The sequence below is a fragment of the Manis javanica genome, chromosome 1 (genome assembly GCF_040802235.1).
Source record: "Manis javanica isolate MJ-LG chromosome 1, MJ_LKY, whole genome shotgun sequence".
Lineage (NCBI taxonomy): Eukaryota > Metazoa > Chordata > Mammalia > Pholidota > Manidae > Manis > Manis javanica.
In genome coordinates, this window is record NC_133156.1 from 11,917,128 (window position 1) to 11,936,055 (window position 18,928).

The window sequence follows — 18,928 nt, forward strand, 5'->3', positions numbered from 1 at the left end:
ACTTATAACTGGATTTATGTCTACTTGGCTAGGACATTTTTGTGTAATCCAAGTATCAGTATACTTGAAAAGATGCTCTTAAACATTGATTTTCTACATAAGTTTGAATTAAGTGTATAGTAGTAATTCATTGGCTATAACAGAATTGATAGCCATAAATGTCTTTAAGATATACTAGTGTACATTGTTTTAGACGTTTTATATTTCTAGATAGATCTCAGATGTTTAAAACAGCAAGTATCTTTAGTTACATTATTAGATACTAATAAGGTTAATGCTTAAAAATGCAGTTTTGATTGAATATTAGTTTATCAAAATATTAAAGTACATATTTATCAAAACATAATAGGAAACTTTTGAATTAAAAAGAATTTTGGACAAAGCTTCAGGACCCCTAGGAAAGTGTCACACTAAATTTTCTTAATGACTCAAAATGGTAACTGTGAACCTAAGTGACTATTTGGCACTTACTTAGGGCTGTCTCTGTGGCTAGGATTTTAGGGCTGTGCACGCTGTCAGGCCTTGGGTTGCTGTGCTTGGTAAACTTGTGTGCGCTTTTACAGTCTCGTTCTTCCTTGCTGTGAGCTGTCACTTCCGACTGTGACTGGTGTGATCGGTTGTAATGATCTTTTTCTCTCTACCTGTCTCCAGTTTGAGGTGGGGGTGTGTATCTAGTTTGTTAACCTTATTAGAAACAAGGATAATTATGTGCTTACCTCTAAGGCAGAACTAAAGTTCTCCTATACGAAAACTGTTCTGATTTTAGTGAACAACTTTTTTATATCAACTTGGATTTCTCTGAAGGCATTTTGATCCCTAAATCGTGGCTGGATAGGGAGCTGCCAGAGGGCTAAGTTATAACTAGGCAGCGTGTTAGTACTTGCTTTAGGATGTAGTGATTTTGGGTACAGATCCATCTTCCCTAGTAAGTTTTCCTCAAGTTAGATTAAAATTTTCTTTCCTCCTTTAGATACAAGCTGTAGGTTTAATTGAGGGGGTGTGGGATACATTGAGAGGTAAGAAGCAGTTGAGGAGTTAGATAATTATTAATAATGAAGTGATAACTGCTAAACCAGTGCTGTCAAATAGAAATGTAATGTGAGCAGGCTTGTAATTTAAGAGTATATCTCATTTAACTCAGTATATCCTGAATGTTATTTCAGCATGTAATCAAAATAAAAAATTACCACAACACTTGACATTCTTTTTTTATACCAAATTTTCAAAATCTTGTGTATCTTTTCCACTTACAGCATATCTCAGTTCTGAGCAGCTACATTTCAAGCTCTCAGTAGTCATATGTGGCTCATGGGCACCATATTGGAAGGCACAATGGTCGTCCATGGCTCTTACTATTCAAAATTTATACATTCACACACAAATTGCAGTGTAAGTAAAGTGTTGATAATTCACAATCATTTTAATGCTATAATGAGATAATCTTTGGTCTTTTGGTTATTCATAGCTACCCTTGCCAGTACTCTAGTCAGGGTGTTTATACTTATTTGGGTAACTGACAGAGAAGCACCGCAGTGCAGAGTCTCTTAGTGGTAAAAATTGAGAGCAAAACCTTGTCACATAGTAAGTATCTTTTACACAAACTGAATACGCAGCAGGAAAAGAAAAGTGTATTGGGTTAGCTAGTACAGGATGCAAATAACTTTTTTTTCCAAATCAAATAGGGGACTTAACTTAGAATTCTAAGGAACAGGAGTGATATTGTTAGGAGGGAATGGTGGACCTGGGATGTAAGTGGACCAGGTAGAAGAATTCCCAGTTGGAATATAAAGTAAATACAGAGAAATTCTTGGGAAAAATGACCCTTGACAAAAAGAGTGTTATGTAAGCTTTGAAGCATAATAGTAGCTGATGTTTAGTTACTTAACAAGTGCTATTATGGCGTCGTAACTTTTTCGTTTGACAGCTACAACCATATCAGTTAATAGAATCTTTAGTAAAAAAACTTTGTACTTACAGTTACAGTACCTTTGTTATCAGGAGAGCATATCAGTTTGGGGGCAGGAAGATAAGAGATGTATTAGGTTTTTTTTTTATCAAGTTGGAGGTAGGATTATGATTTTGGATTAAATGAGTTCATCTGGTGCGGAGCTGTGATGAGATCACTGAATTAGCAGTGTCAATGTCAGGTGTGCAAAACTCCATAGACTTTGGTTGCTTTGTATCTATTGTAAGGCTGAGTTTTCAGCCTAAGGGAACAGCCCTTGACAGGTGCACCTGCAACCCTGGGGATGGTGTGAGTACTGAGTCAGGCAAATGCATTATGTAGCTTGAGGCTCTGCTGACAATGAGTGGTTGGATATTTCATGTAGTTAGATTTTATATTCCCTTCCAGGAATTCTTTTTTGGTGTTTTGGTAATTTTTATCCTCCTTTAAAACAGATTTAGTTGTTTAGATCATTAGCTTTTGACTTTTGAACTTTTCCTCAAAATCATTTTTTTTTCAAAACTAGTGTTTTTGGTTTTTCTTAGAAGGTGATAGTAAAATTCAAAGTGGAAAGTAAATGAGTCTCATTTTGCAAGTTACTAGGCCAGTGAAGATGCCAACAGGCACCATTCTAGCACAATTACCTTCCAACATTATAGTTTTAAAATTTCTTCTTATGATCATTTCACCTAGGTGGCCAGATAACTTGAAAACATGCAACTTTATTTCCACATGGGTGCTTTTTCAAACCTTTTCTTAGTGTCTTTTTCCATTTTCTTGTTCAGCATATTGCTTTGTGTTGCCAGAACTTTCTGTTGTCCTATTTTCTTGGTTTTTGACCATGTTCTGGACAGAGGCATTTGTCTTATGGTCTCCGTGGCTTTGATGTGTAACCACTGGTCTTCTTTCTATTCCAGAAATGCAGGTGTGCTCCACAGTTACTGCTCAGAGTGTCAGAAGTCCCCTGGCTGTCTTGTATGACTCATTGTGTTTATGTTCTGAAAATTCTTTTGTTTTCTCATGCTGATGATGTTATATAGGTTCCTGTGCAACTTTTTACTATTGTTATAAGATACTTTATGAAATAATATTCTCTAGATTCAAAGTGGGATCAGTGGAATCAGCAGACCCTGATCTGAACTTTGGATATATCACCTATGAGCTTAGTGACCTTGGTCAAGTTATTTCACCTCACAGATCCTTAATTTTCTCATCTGTAAAATGGTGCTCATAGTTTTCTCACAGTGGTTGTGAATAAATGTCATTTTTGTATGGAAAGCATCTGGCAGTTGGTGGATTTTAGGAAATTGAAGTTTTATTATTAGTATACAGCCACTGGGTTTTTATTCTGAAATTTTACAATAATCCCCTTATTTTATTATAGAACTCTTCAGTTCATTTCTTAAGGCCCAAGTTCTCATCTGAGCATTATAAATTCTTATTAGGCAAAGTAGGTATTATCTTCATTTCTCAAATAAAGAAGTCAAATCTAGGTTAAGCTTTAAGTTATAAGTGAGACATTATGGACTTCAGAAAATTAGGAAAATTAGTTTCAAAGCTTGGCTCTACTAAAAAAAAGCAATACCTACTCATGGTTATAGTTAGAAGATGAGATAAGATGTTAATGAGTCTGATAAATGCCAGGTGATTAAGAAACACTAGCCACAAAGCTGAATAGGCCATTTGCTAAGATGTGATAAAGCAGATGGATTCCCCAACTCATTCAAAAGGCAAGTACCACACAAGTACCAGGCAGGTGGGAGAGCAGAGGACACGGGAAAGTCCGCTCATGTAAGTGCCATTCTAGAGGGGTGGACATGCAACACATGAACAGACGATATTTACAAGTTTCCACTGCTTTAAAGAAAGCAGGGATAGAAAGGACCGAGGGGAAGAACCACTGTGGACAGTCAAAGAAGAACTCTTTGAAGATGTGACATTTAAGCAGAGGCCCCAGCAATGAGGAGCCAGTGCCGTGGAGTTGTCGAAGCAGGGAGTTGCTGCCGAGGTCATCTTAGGCAGGAGGAATGATGGCAAGAGCTGAGGACTTAAGGCAGGAACGAGCTGGATATGGCTGGGGGACAGCAGGGAAGGCCGTCTGGCTAGGATGGAGCCTTGTAGCCATCGTGGGGAGTTTGCTCTCTACTCAGAGTTTTGAAGAGGTGATTCGCCAGGTCTGGCTTTATATTTAAACAATGTGACTCTGGCTTCTAGTTGGAAACCAGTCTCTTGGGGGAAAGAGTAAGAGGAGGCCCAGTCAGGAAGTCAGTGCCGTATCCAGGGCAGGGATGTGATGCGATGGTCTAGGGCAGTAGGAGGCAGAGGGCGGAGAAGCAGCCAGAGCCAGGATCTACTTGGGCTATGTGGGGGGTGCTAGGAAGGTGTCCTGCAGACCCAAGGTGGGACTGAAGGATGAATCAAAATATGTGGGGAGTAGTTGCAGGGAAGGTGCTGAACTGTTCCTGATCAGGCCAGTCATCATTGGAGGAACATTCCCCCCACAATATAAAGATAACAACCCACTGACTGAATTCAAGTGCACAATGAATGCCAGAGTCTAGGGAAAGGAGTTAGTCCTTGCCTGGCTGTATCGGCGGTACATCCATCGACTCACTGTACAACAGCTGCCCAAGTAAAAACGGGAAACTTCCTCCTGTGACTGTGAAAATGCATGCTGGAACTACGGCCTGCGAGAACTGGAGAGGCTCTGAGGTGGAGGCGGCAGGAGGAGAGGGGCGTTAGGGGCAATGCCTCTGAATGATGAGGGCGAGGATCCGGTGGGGTTGAGCCCAGAAAGCCTTCCTGCGGCCGGGCTGATGTTCTACCTGTGCCCACGAAGAGAAGGACTCAGAGCTGAGCCAGGGAGCCGCAGAGCCGGTGACCCCCGAGTGGGAACCCCTAGAGGTGGGGTTGACGAGTCACAGCCTGTGGGCCGGGTACCGTCCTAACAATGCCTCTGAAGAACTGCAGAATTTTAAGAGACCCCCTGGCCTTAGAAGCATCACATTTGCTGATCTTCTCTTGGAGTGGCTGGTGGTTTGCATTCCATTGGTAAATCCATTTTGTCTGTGTTTGTATGGAGGTCAGTTCCCGTGGGTCCCTGACTTCCACAGTGGGGTAGTAGTCCCTTGGTTAGTTCTGTCTCCCCGCCACCAACATCTCCAGCTGCAGGTGTGTAGGGCACAGTCTGGTTGTCAGCAGAGTAAAAGGGAATAACACGGACTCTGCTGGTGCCCCTCCTTGCTGCCAGCGCACTGGCAAAGGATCTGCTGAGTGGGGCATGCCACAGAAACTTAGCTGTCAGGGTCGTATGTCAGACGTTACTGAGAGCTTGGCACGATGCCGGCAGGTTTTTGTAACACTCAGTCCATTAAGCAGTGTCTTGGTAGAATGGTGAGCTCTTGCCCAAGAGCTGCATGTAATGCTTTATATTAATTGGGCCTCATATTCCCTTATCTTCATAGATTTATTGGTTATAAGGATATCATACTGTATAGATATTATGTTTGGTTGTATTACCTTTTTAGTGTCATTTCATAGTTCACTGATATGAAAACCCTTTCAATCAGGGGCGACCTAATCACCAAAATGATCAGCAGTTCCTTGCAGAGGAAGAGGATCGAACACAGCAGGCCCCTCGGCTCTCCTCTCTGCCATCCCGCCGACTGCCAGGCCCTGCCAGGCCCTGCTCCTTGATTCCCTGAACCTGCTCCTTAGCTCAGCAGCTGCCCTGGTGCCGCTCCCGGCTCTCTGACCCCTCGGTAGAGATATCCCTCCGTGAGAGCATCTCCCCTCATTTGAATCTCTCTTGCAGCACTTCCTATTCTACCCTCGTAGACTAGGAACACTTCTGCCTATGTTTTCACCTGTCAATCATTTGACCTCTTAGACCTGCTCTGCCAACATGGCCCTTCCATTCTCCACTCTTTCCTCTTGTTTTCAGAGGCAGTGTTGTGTAGGGAAGCAACCGTGGGAGGTTTTGTCTCTCCTGTGTATCTATCTGGCTGTGGAGGTGAGCAGAGCACAACCCCAGAAGGGGGGGGCATGCCAGGAAGGCCACAGGATAGCTGCTCACATAGCCAACTTGCCCATGGCTTTGTCTTACTATGTGGGATGTCCTTCGCCCTTGTTGTCCTTTAGAGCCCTTTAGATGAAGCTCCCGGGCTGGCTTTGCAGTGAGAGACGTCTTAGAGTGAGAGACAGCCAGTACCACCACCCCCTCCTTTCTACACCAGCTGGAAGTAACCAGCCGTCCTTTATGACACTACATACCCACAGTGCTCACTGTTGCTTCTGCCCTCTCACAGCTGATGCCAAGCACGTTATTGGCAAGGAGAAGGTTTTAGATTTGGCATTGTGCCCACAGAATGTCCTGATGAATGAGGGTACACATGGAGGGTGCACACAGCATGCTCTGACAGATGAGCCAGTACATAGAATGTTCAGGCAGAATGCTCTGATGAATGACTGACTTCCTATCTTTGTCATGCCACTTAAAGGTCATAAATATTATGATAAAAAGCATACCTGTCTGTTGTTGAGCCCTGTCTAAGCACTCTCGGTGTGCTGGCCCATACAGTCCTCAGAACAATCATATGAGAGGCATGCTCATTTTGGAGAAAATGAAACTGGAGCAAAGAGTAATTATGCAACTAGCTCAGTGTCTACAAGTATACTTTTTTGTTTTGAACAAGCAAACAATTTTTGTTTGTTTGAATTTTTTGCTTGCCTGCTTGGCTTACTGATTTCTTCAGGCCATGTGACTCTCTCGGATCCGGGACTTTGTCTTAGCACCCCCACCGCCATGCTGCATGTGGGCCTGGAATTCAGCAGAGTGTTTTTGTCTTCTTTTTAATGTGTGGGTTCAGAATATACTTTTACTTAAAGAAAAAAATAAGCCAAAACCTAAAAGGGATAAGAGATTCAGTTAGTCAACCAATACTTGTCTGTTTTGAGTAACTCCTTAAAACCCCTCCTCCAAGTGATTTATAATGTAGGTCAATAAATGACTCACATAGTAACACAAAAAAGTAAACTTGTAGACATCGAGCTAGTTGCTTAATTACTCTTTGCTGCAGTTTAATTTTCTCCAAGATCAGCATGCTGCTCATAAATTGTTGTGAGGATTGTATGGGCCAGTAGATATAGTGTGCTTAGACAGGGCTCAGCAAAAGATAGGTGTGCTTTTTATCACAATTATTTCTGACCTTTAAGTGGTATGACAAAGGCACTAATTGATCTGGTAACAGAAAATTGGAGGAGGATGCTGGGATGCAAAGGACTCCGTCTGCATCTCTTTGGCATTGCTCTTCCCCTTTAAAGATTTTTCCATATTTGTAACTTTGTCACTTCTATGCCTGAGAAGAAATGTGATGCACAAAATGTCAAATCAACAAGAAAGTCAGGAAAAGCCATCATGGAAACGATGATGTTGTGTCAGCAGTATTGGGAGTAAAGTTGGGTCTCTTTGTTGACTTGCTGAGACCTGACTGTGCATAATTTGAGGTTATGTTATGATTGTAGATAGAAGTGAGGGGTGTTGGGTTCATATGACCAGGGGTAATAAGCAAACATGGTAGGCAAGTGTGCATGGGAAACTGGGATGCTAGCTGAAGCAAAGGAACATGCCCTTCTCTTGTACGTGCCATGGGACTTCCGTGTACTCACAGCCTCCACCTCCCTGGGAAAGACTAGAAGATAGGCCAAGAGAAACGTCAGGTGTCTTCATATTATGCCTTTTGAAAATAGCAGGGAGAGGCTAGCTAGGCTTCTGTTTATGAGGAGACTTTGTAGATCACCTTTTCTCTCCTTTTGTCATACTTATTGTATCATGCTGGACCATTCACAGATGGTAGCCACAAATGCCAGTAGGGGACCAGGTTTATCACTCTGTTGACTGGAAGAGACAGAAGGACCCCACCTCTTCCCCAAGCCCCCTTCCCTATGATAAATAGTTACCCCCTTCCCATTTTTCTCTACCCCTGAAAAAGGAGAAAAGAGAAACTTCTAAAGCATTTGTCGTAAAAAAGAAATCCTGAGCCGTCAGCGTCACTTTCCCTGTGTGCTGATTTCTTTTGCATTCTTAGAAATGGTTCACAGATGCTGTATGTGAAGAGAGGTAGTTTTTGCAATGTGGGATCTAGAAAAGGCCTTCAAATTGTTCTAGCCATGCAGACACTTTTACATTTTGCATGTTCACAGAATTTTCATTGTGTCTGATCCCTGCCTTCCACTTTCCCAGCACCGTCTCAAGGAGAGAAGCAAAGAGGAGATGAAGTTCTGGGAGCCAAACATTGAAGAGAGACTGAACGTCATTCACGTGAACTTTTAACCTTATAAAATTGGACTAAGATTCAAACAAAACTGGATAGTTCCTTTTTTTTTTTTTTTTTCTAATTCTCTGTTGGGTGGTACTTAGGAGGTAGGTCAGATTAGTTGTAGATTAAATTTAAGGAGTTACATTTTCTCTGTCCATTTAAGACAGCATGTGAAATTCTGTGGTCACGTTCACTTGATCCATTTGTTGGACACGCTTCCCAAATGCCTTCCATGTCCTGTGGGCTGGGGATGCACGGCTGCCGCCTGCATGGGGCACGCCTCTAAGGCTGGGAGACAGAGACGGACAAACAAAATTCATGGCGCTGTGGGTGGAAGCTGAAGTGAGGGTGTGTGGCATTAGGGAATACCTAAGAAGGGGATGCGTAGACACGGTGGTCAGGGTGGGCTCTTTGTAGAAGCAAAAATGTTTAAGCTGAGGCCTGAGTGATAGGAAGGAGTTAGCAAAGCAAAGATCAGGGGAATAGGCCTCTAGGTGGAAGGAAAGGTGGGCGTCAAGTCTCTGGAGACGGACAGAGTTAATGTTTTGAGGAATGGAGGGGAGGTACTATGGGAGGAACTTCAAGAGCAAAGCGGAGACTGGTTGTGCTGCAGAGGGGGGCTCTCTGTGAGGCCACATGCAGTGGCTCTGTATGCCTGTGGCCCCGCTGTTGTAGGTCTTCTGAATGCTGAGGGGTGGGCTAACTACAGCTTCAAAGAAACCTGCACCTCTCCTCAGTTTAAACTGTTCAAAGACTGCATTCATGCACGTTGCCTCGACAGTGGGGTTTAAAGTTGGTGTCCCTAATTTGTGCCCAGTTTTTTGGTCCCAGGAGCGATGAGGAATATCTATCCTTGCTACAGAGAAGCCACTGGGTTTGTATTATAAGCCTCAGGCAACCCAGCCCATATCAAAAAATCTTCTGAGCTGAGAATTTGAAACAGAGAAACAGCTTTTTGAAAAAGAAACGGCTTTTCTTTTGTGTTGTTTTCAGTTCTACATATTAAATACATTTCCTTAAAAGCCCATTTTTTTTCCACTTAATAATGAGTTTTAATATATTCAAGGTGTGGAATGAGTTTCGAGGAATAGAAATCCAGTTTGTATTGCTCGACTTACTGGAAACAAGGCTTCAAATTACCGTGGCTCCATTTTCACCCACTGCGGGATCCAGCTAGGGGGTAAATAAAGTATCACTGCGTGTGTCTCTGCACGCATGCTCTGACTCCTGGAACACCCTGCTCTTTGTTCGCACAAACCAATGCCCACTCATTCTTATAAGCCTAGAGGTCAACTGTCTCCTTCATGTAATCGCTCTGTTTTTTGGCCCAGTGAGAGACTGGCAGTCATCTTTGTCCTCTGGAGGCCCATATTTCTTGGTCTGTCTTTTTTTTCTGTTTTCTCTACTGAAATGTGAGCTTATGCCTTAGACTGTGTACCCTTCCCTTCCCCTACCTAGCAAAATGCCTTACAGCTAGGAGGTGCTCAGTACTGTTCTAATGAATTCAGTATCCAACAATATCTTTAATAGTTCATAGCCCATTACACCCCTTCCCATTTTCTCTATCCCTGGAAAAAGAGAAAAGAGAAACCCGTGGGTGTTTGCAGTAATAAAAAATCCTGATCCATCAGTGTCACTTTCCCTGTGTGTTGATTTCTTTTGAATTCTTGGGTAGAAATGGATCGCAGATGCTGTATTTGGAGAGAAGTGGTTTGTGCGGGGTGGGGTGTAGAAAAGGCCTCCAAAATGTGTCTGCCAAGGCGAGAATAATCACATTTTGCATTTGCACAGCATTTCCATTGTTTGTGTTTGATTAGGAGAAATAACTAGTCCAAGTGCTTCTCCAGCCGCTGGACTGCTTTGTGTCTGTGTTCTGAAGGATTATGAAACATCTCGATAAATATGGGTTGAGGCCAGAGTTGACCTTGAATCTCTTTGAGGAAGGGGGGAGCGTGTGTGTGTGTGTGTGTGCGCGCGCGCGCGCGCGCGCGCGCGCACGCGCCTGTGTTACTTTGTTACACAAATGCCTCTTGTTACAAAGCTCTCTGATGTGTACTGTTTCCTGGATATATTTCTGGAGGCAAAGAGAAAACCACCTTTACGTACTTTTCAAGTACATAAAGAAAATTAGGAAAAGGACAACCAACTTCTTAACTCATGTAACAAAAGCCTGAACAACCTATGTTTGCTAGGAATTTTATGTGGTGTGTTGCTGATGTAGAATAAACTTAATTCAGTTTCCTCGAGGCAGTATCTGAAATGTGATCAACTGTGAAGGAACTCTCAGCTACGAGCTCTGGGGTTACTGGGCCACCCCACCTCTGACCAACTGGCTACAAATCTGGGGCTTCCCATTTCATCCTGTTTCAGTAATAAGCTAGGGTGACTCTGATAACTCAGGATGGCGCTATACTTATGGTTGTAGTTGTATCATAAAGGACACAAGTCAGAAGCAGTCAAATGGGGAGAGACACAGAAAGAGGTCCCACATGTGAAGTGTCCATGTCCTCAGGACATGTTACCTGAGCTTTGGTGTCCATAGTTTTTTATTGGTGTTTCATTAGGGATTATTAATTGGATTGTTGGCAACACGATTGAACTCAGTCTCAGGAGTCAGGAGGTCAGGCTGATCCCAGCTGCTTCAACCGCCAGCCCTCTGATGACATGGTTAGCTTTTCTGGGGTGGTCAACTCTCTTTCTAAAACCATCTAGGGGCCCTTGAGTCAAGCCATTAGCACATAAACTCAGGTGAGGTCCCAGGGGCCTACCATTATAACAAAGGCACTTCTATCGATTGAGAAATGTCCAGAGGCTCCCAAGGAAGCTGAGACAAAGACCAGCCAAATTCTTTATTATATAACAGTGTCCAAGGTCTGCCCTGTTCGTGGAGCTGGTTTCAGAGGCTTGCCACTTTGACAGGTTCTGGCTTCGGAAGACACGAGCACTTCTTTCCCAAGAATCTCTACTGTGAGATAGTGAAACCTCTTTGCAGGGGAAGGGGCTAGATGTGTCTTGAGCATCTTTTGGAGTTTTGAATACTTTATTTGAGTTAGGGGAAAAAATAGTGCAGCTCAGAGGGAAGGATTTTACTTCAGTGTTGCTTAAGGCAAAGAAATGATTAGTAAAAATTTGCCTTCCATTAACTCTTGTGATCTTCATTTAAAGTTCTCTAACACCGTGGGCCTATTTAGTTTATACAAATATTTATTTATATTGTATACATAGCTATAAAATAAATAATATTTTTTAGATGGGAACACGTTTCAAAAACCTGTTAAGATTTTTCATTCTCTTTCCAAATGATTGCCATGAAGTGGGTTTACGTAGTGAATATCAATGAGCTATTGTCCTCATTTCTGTCTCCTCACCTGCCCCTGGGAGGTCTAGCCTTGTCTCTGCTTCCTGACCAATGACTGTCCAACAGATACATCACATGAGTGAAATGAGGAGGAACGTGGATCATTTAGAAAAATGAAAATACTGCTACCATGACACGAACAACGTGGGTGGGGAAGAGGTGACTAGGCGAGCTAGAGCCCAGCGTGGCTGAGGCCCGTGGAATAGCTGCGGATGAAGGTGGGCTTGCCGAGTGCGTTTCCTTGTCCTGCCGACTCCCTGACCTGCTCCTGCGGACTGGGGGCCTGTGTTCTGTGACTGTCTGCTTTGCTCTGCCCCTTCCCGATTTCTTGGCCTGTCCTCCTGGTAGGCATTCTCTATCTATCATCTCTCTCTGTTCTTTAGGAGTCTCCTCTTTGTCCAATCCTGGCAGAAACTCTGTAGGAAGAACTGTCTCTTAATTTAGCTAGTGACCTTCCAGATACTTCTGGGCTTTATGCAAACCAGCCTGCTCAGATGTTGCCTTGAAGACATTCCTATGTCGGATCCGTCTCCGTGGTTATGAGTCGTAGCATCTCATGACACCTGTGTCAGAGGCTTCTAAAATCTTGAGCCCCCAGGGTGATTGATCTATATGTAGACAGGTATTTCTCTCCCTCCGCTTTAACCTTACTTGCCCGTCTGTCTTACAGGGACAAATAGATTCTCTGTGTGCTCGCTTACAGCACTGGGTGGGATTTCTGGTTTTAAATAAGCTATAGAATGATTCATGGGCAGTTCATGGACCCCAAAGACCCAAATACAGTTGGGATCTGGGAGTGGACTGCATTCAGGACCAAAAAAGCTGTTGGGACCATTTTTGTTCTGTTCACGCAGCTGTTTCATCTTTATCTCAAAAGAAATCCTTTCTTTTCTCCACTGCAGTCTCTGTGGTGGAAGGTGGCGGTCCAGAGATGTGGAGTGTGTGGCCCTGTGCAGAGCCCATCTCTCTCAGGTTCCGTGTCAAAGTTGCAGATGAGAGACTCTTAATGGCCTAACTTGGGCCAAGTAACCACCCCTGGTGCAAAGATTTGTGATGGATGAAGGGGGCTGCACAGCATAGGCCTGGCTGGCAGGCTCCCTGTGTGGGAGGGGAAGGGTTCAGTTACCAGACAAGGAGAAGTCTTTGGTTCAGTGGCTGGGCAGGAAACTTCAATAGGCACCCACTCTATTAGCCCTTTATATATCTGTTTGCCATATACTGACAGAGGCCCTACTGTGTGCTAGGCATGATGTGGGATGATGGGGAGCAAGATATCAAGTCCCTGCCCTCGTGACCGTGCAAATCAGCCTTGTTGTCTGCTCCCACTTCGTAGTCAGCAGACTTAGTGCCTACCTGCTTACTCTTGTTTGTCTTTATTCTTTCCTTTCACTTTGATTTCTTTCACAATAGATATTTATTGAACTCTTGCTATCTGCTGACACTGTGCTTGTTTAAACGGGGAGTTGTAAGCATATACTCTCATTTTGTATGGTGGCATTTTTGAAATGCAGTAACTCAGGATTCATCTCATGGGTCTGAATTTGAAACCTTAGTCATAATGTGCTTTGCTATATATGGTATAGTGTTTTCCTTAGGCAATACATTTTCAACAGATTGGTGTTATTTTGAAAAGATTAATGTTTTCCTCCAAAGCAGGGTTGGGTCAAGATGAGGCCCCTGAGCTAGAAGGTGATCTGAGTCTTGGTGGGGAGAGAACTGTGACTATTTCTACAAAGAATAAAATTCCAGGTCTGGCCCTGTTGCAGGATGGAAAGATGAGCTGGCCTGGTGTGTGATAGGTGCTTGGGAGATGTTATTTCACTTAAATCTGCCATCACTAATTGTTTGTGTCACTATTTTTTCACCTCAGCATGTATTACCCAACATTTAAAATTCTAGTTTGGAGCAACTGTTGTTTCCGTTGCTGTTGCTGGCAGTGATGTTTCTCTTGACCTCCTCAAACCCCAGCCATCCTATGTCTCTTCTTTTTTCTGGCTCACATACTTAGTCCAGAAAAGTCTTGCAGAGTTTTCTTTTGAGATGGTTCTCATGTCCATTTCTCCCCCCGATTCTCCATTTAATTCTTGCTTTTTATCATGTTGCTCCTAGACTGCAGGTTAATTTCCTACCTGATGTCCACGAATTCTCCCCTCTTCCTGCTCCTTCTTGTACACCACTGCCAAGTCCACCTCTCTCCTGCTTATAAACCTCCTGTGGCTTCATATGACCCACAGGATGAAGTTCAAGCCTCTTAGCCTGGCATTTAGTCATCCCCACACTGGCCACAGGCTATTTTTTCTGAGATTCCTTTCTACTCTTTCCCAGTTTGGACCGTCAGTGCTGGGTGGTGTGGTGTGTGTGTGTGTGTGTGTGTGTGTGTGTGTGTGTGTGTGTGTGTGTGTGTGTGTGTGTGTGTTTTAATTGGCTCCTGATGCGTGTTGTCTACTTGGGCCTTTGCCTGCACTCTTCCTGCCCTTATACAGAATGTCTCCCCTTTCCCATGCTCCCCTCACACTGTGAAGCTCCTCTGTCTGTCCTCAAACTCTGTACTGACCCATGCTCCCCACCTTCCCAAGCACAAAGAGGCTGCCAACCTCAGACCCCCCTTAGCATCCTCCAGCCCACTCTAAGTCACTTGGTCATAAACTGTAGCACACTGGTAACCATGGTTAACATAGCATCTTAAACTGGTTAACATTATTGAGAGCAGGAAGCCGATCCTCTGATTTTGTATTCCTAGCAGCATCTGACTAGTGATTCTCCACTGTGGCTGTTCATTACTATCACTTAAGGAGCTTTAAAACAAAATAAAACAAGTCAGAATCTGCGAGGGTCGGACCCAGGATCTAATGAAGGGTGAGTCCCCTTGCTGGTGATAACACCGTGCTGAGAGTACTCAAGGAACAATGAACAGCTGTGACCCATATGAGTGTGTGTAGTTTACGCCCTCTGTGCATATTACTGCATCTCTGCCTGGAGAATTCAAAGCAACCCTTTATAAGTCTTGAGTAAAAATGACTTTTCAACCAGCACTCATGAGTGCCCACTGTGTGCCAGCCACTGTTCTGGGTGCTGAGCTCATTGCAGTGAACACGTCCTGACGGTCCTGGAGCTTCTGCTCTTGGCCATGGGAAGGGCATAAATAAATAATGGCAGGTGATGATAAATGCTGTGGAGAAAAACAAAGGGAAAAGTGGGCAGAGAGAAAAGCAGCACTTTTATGTAGGGAATATTTTTGAAACTAGTCTATCTGCCTTAAATCAGCAGATGCCTTAAAACCCAGCCCTCTCTGATTGAAGGGCTGAAGCCAGAGCTGTCAGGTCGGCCAGTTTTGAAGTAGGGACTTCACTGCCCCTTGTTATTGAGAGAGGGCAGAGCAGTGCCCAGTGAAGCTGGAGGGACCCCAGAGGTCCAGAGGCCGGAGCGGAGGAGGTGAGGATCTAAGGATGGGGTCCTGTAATAGGAGGAGCCACGGGGCTGTGACCAGGGACCTGGACGTGGGTCCTTCTCAGCGTCGTTTGTCCCCTCCACTAAACCAATATTGCGTTTGGGTTGCGCCCTCTTGTGGTAAGGATTATAACGGGATTATATTCACTTTAGAAAGATGACATGCTTAAATAGCCAAAACTTTCTATTTCAAAATGTTTCTGTATGTCAATGAGCATTCTTTGTGGCTGAGACGTGGATGTTTACTGAAATGAGGCGTCAGTTTCCTAAATGGTAGGCACATTCATTTATTTGATAGACGGGAGGCACAGCAGATATTAGAGCAAATGTGTTTTTAAGGAAAGGGAGAAAATACTTCTTGTGCAGGGCACTTCGTCTCCTGGGATCCTTTCCCTCAGGTGCTCCTCCCTGAAGGTCAGTTCTTGAGGCGGGTCCCCGCTCCTGGTGAGGCCAGCGGCCTCGGAGCTGGAGATGTGGGTAAGGTCTGCGCGCGCACGCGCACCTTGGGGCGGTTTTAGGAACGGGTATATCATTATTCTCCGCGGACACTTCCCTAAGTGAGGGTACTGGGGAGGTCGAGCTCACAGAGAGAGGCTTGCCTATGGCCCTGAAATCGAATTTGAAGGAGACAGACTTGCTTGTGTCTTAACCACGGAGACAGTAACTTGAGCAATGAAAGGACACATCGCGCATCCGTCCTGACCTGGGGCCGGGAGAGCCGCTGCTAGCGCACAGGTTGGCGGGCGCATCTGCGGAGAGGAGCCGCCGGTCCGTTCAGGGGCGCGGCGGAGCACGCCCTTCTCACCGAGGCCTGGGAGCTTCATTTTCAGGGCACAGAAATGTGCATTCGTTCCGCTGTGACTGAGTGCGGGGCGCATCTCCGTTGCTGTCGTTGCTCGGTTCCTAAACACGATCAAAGACGCCCAGGAAACCGGTTCCAGAGCTCGGTCTCTGGGCCTGGAGGGGGCGCTGTCCGGGGGGCGGGGCGCTGGGGTGGGCGGGGTGTGAAGCGGGGGGGGGGATGGAACGGGGGGGAGGGGAGGGCAGGCGAGCGTGCCTGCTGCCCTCTGCGCCCTGGGGACCCGCCGCCGGGGCTGGAGCAGGAGGGGGCGGGGAGGAGCCGCAGCAGCCACCGCGGCGGGTCTCCGGGGGCAGCCAAGGTACATAGGCGCACCCGGCAGCGCCCGAGCATCCTTTCCCGGCCGCTCCCCGCCCGCCGGCTGCCGTGCTCGCTGCTGCTCGCCGGGTGTGACTTCTTTTGTGTTTTGTTCTCGGCCCGTGCCTCTTCCCCGCAGGACCTGTTCGTCCTTCTTCGGGCTATAAGAAGGCAGATGATGAGATGTCCCGGGCCACGTCTGTTGGAGACCCGCTGGACGCACCAGCCCGCACCATTTACCTCAACCAGCCGCATCTCAACAAATTCCGTGACAACCACATCAGGTAGGAGAAGGCGGCGATGTGCAGGAACGGCCCATTCACCACTGTAAGGGTGCTTGGCTCCCTCCCCTTAGCTTTTCTGTGCACCTTGCCAGCCCCCACCACCCGATGGCCTCCTCCAGCGCCTTCCCCGCCCCCTCTGCCTAGAGCCAGGCGCTGTCCCTGCGCTTCAGGGGGGTCATGGGAGTATAGCCTTTACCTGTCCCCCTTCGCATCTGTTCTGTGCTCAGGCATTCTGTGGGCCCTGGGGAAGTTTTATGCTTATGTCCCTGACAAAAATGAGGTCTCATCTTTTCATCCCTGGGCTCCCTTCCAAGAATTCCCCCCTTGTCCTGTTTTAAGTCAATTGATAACTCTCCTTAGCTATTTGCAGACCCTAATGTGGGGGAAGTGCTTTATAAAGGATTCCTACAGGTCACAAGGACTGGCATTCCACACTAAATGGCGCATGACATTTGTTATGAGGGCTTTGTTTGCTGGGAAACTTTGCCCAGAGTTAGCAGAAAGATGGGTGGAAGCTTACATTTGTGTCAGCTTTTTGCTGGTTATTGTGTCAGGTGCTTTAGATCGACTTGATTAAGGAATTCCTATAACCTCTCCCCTTGAAGAAGGTGTTATTATCTCCAGATCAGGAACTGAGATATAAAGATGTTAAATAATGTACGTATGGGCGTGTAGCTACTGAATGGCAGAACTGGAGAGAGAACACATCTTGCCTGACTACTAAGCTCAAATTCTTTCTGCTGTGTAAGGCTAGATCTTTAGGAACGGGTGTTAGTGAGCTTACACATTTCATTAAACTTTCAGGCTTAGACAACTTTATGGGAGTGACTTCAGAGGATGGAATTCTGTGAGTGGTTCAGAGCACCATGCTCAGGTGTAGAAAAGTTAAGGTTACGCATAGATTATTGACGAACCTGAACTCCTATCCAGTGTTCTTACTTGAAAACTCTGGCTATAACTACACTGTTGTGTGTTGAAGTCTTCCCCTACAGCATTAGCACTTGTACAGGCTGCTTAGTGTGACTTCTTCACTTTAAAAGGTTTGGCTGTTGGGTATTATCGTAGCTTGATAAGATTTGGGGTAGAATAATGGTGCATATAATGTGGAGGTGATAACCTCATTTATTAAGGGAGGGTTAGATTATCATAGGTTTATTTTGGGTTTTAAGAGTGACCATTGGGGGATATTTTATATTTAAAAGTATAGCTTAGAGTAGCTGAGGTCCCATTCAAGAATGAGTGGGCTTGGTTTAAGATACAGAGCATCAATCACAGTGAGTAGCTGCTTCACATACTACGATGGCTCTAATAAAAAAGATAGTAGCAAGTGCTGGATATTGGTGAGGGTGTGGAGAGATTAGAACACTCATAAACTGCTGATGGGAGTGAAAAGTGGTGCAGCTGCTTTGGAAGACACTCTGGCAGTTCCTCAAAAGATTAAATGTAAAATTACCGTATGACCAGCAATTCTACTCCTAGATGTATCTACCCAAGATGAGTGAGAGAAAACACATCTACACAAAAACTTGTACACAGATGTTCATAGCAGCATTATTGCAGCCAAAAAGTGGAAACAATCTAAATTTCTATGAACTGATGAATGAATAAATAAAGGTGGTGTACCCATACAATAGAATATTATTTGGCCATAAAAAGGAAGGAAGTACTGATAGAACCAGAACGTGGGTGAAGCCTGGAAACACACTAAGTGAAAGAAGCCAGTTAACAATAGGCCTCATATTATATGATTCCATTTATATGAAATGTCCAGAAGAGGCAAATCTATGGAGACATAAGATAGATTAGTGCTTGCTAGGGCTGGGGAGGGTGGAAGAGGTTGGGAAATGGGGATTGGTTGCTAATGTAATGGGGTTTCATTTTGGGGTGATGGCTGCACAACTCTATGAATATACTTAAAATTATTTGGAATCCTGCTATGCTAATATAGTCCCATTTTTTCCGTAACTTTTCATATGTGCTTCTTTTGAATTACTTTTAAAAAGAAAAAATACTTTAAAATGTAGGTACTTGTTTTTTCTTTGTTTACTTGATTTTCAGGTTCTTCCACAAGGTATTTACATATACTACTTTACTATATACTTGAAGCAGTAAATGGTGAGGCAAAAATATCTGTATTGTATATGGATAAGGAATTGAAGAATAACTCTTCTTTTTAAACTTTAGGATGTCTTCAAATTTTTGCTTAGTTCCTATTTTCTTTAACTTGGGTATCCATTTGTGCATGCGTAAAGCTGGGAGAATGAAACAGGAGTCTTGGTTATCGTCTAAATTCTCTAGTTTACAGGGAAAGTGAAGATTTTTAAGAGCCTTAGTAATGCGGCCACATTACCTGATCTGTGATCAATAGGCAAGGCTGACTTTTGAAGCTGAATTTTATTGTCAGTCACAGAGATTTCAAGT

The 18,928-nt window shown here is 44.5% G+C and overlaps 1 protein-coding gene across 3 annotated transcripts in view; it reads left to right on the forward strand.

Annotated features, from left to right (window-relative positions):
• Positions 1–18,928, forward strand: part of ATP8A2 (ATPase phospholipid transporting 8A2) — a 518,682-nt gene that overhangs the window by 64,059 nt on the left and 435,695 nt on the right. Inside the window, exons 1-2 of one of the 3 annotated variants that reach the window (XM_073228342.1) lie at positions 15,438–15,802; positions 16,363–16,507. In XM_073228342.1, coding sequence (XP_073084443.1) covers positions 16,407–16,507 — 101 coding nt within the window. In that variant the 5' untranslated portion in view covers positions 15,438–15,802; positions 16,363–16,406. Of the gene's footprint in view, positions 1–15,437; positions 15,803–16,109; positions 16,228–16,362; positions 16,508–18,928 lie in introns of those variants that run through there. The other 2 variants (XM_073228389.1, XM_037003923.2) reach the window with 2 other exon arrangements.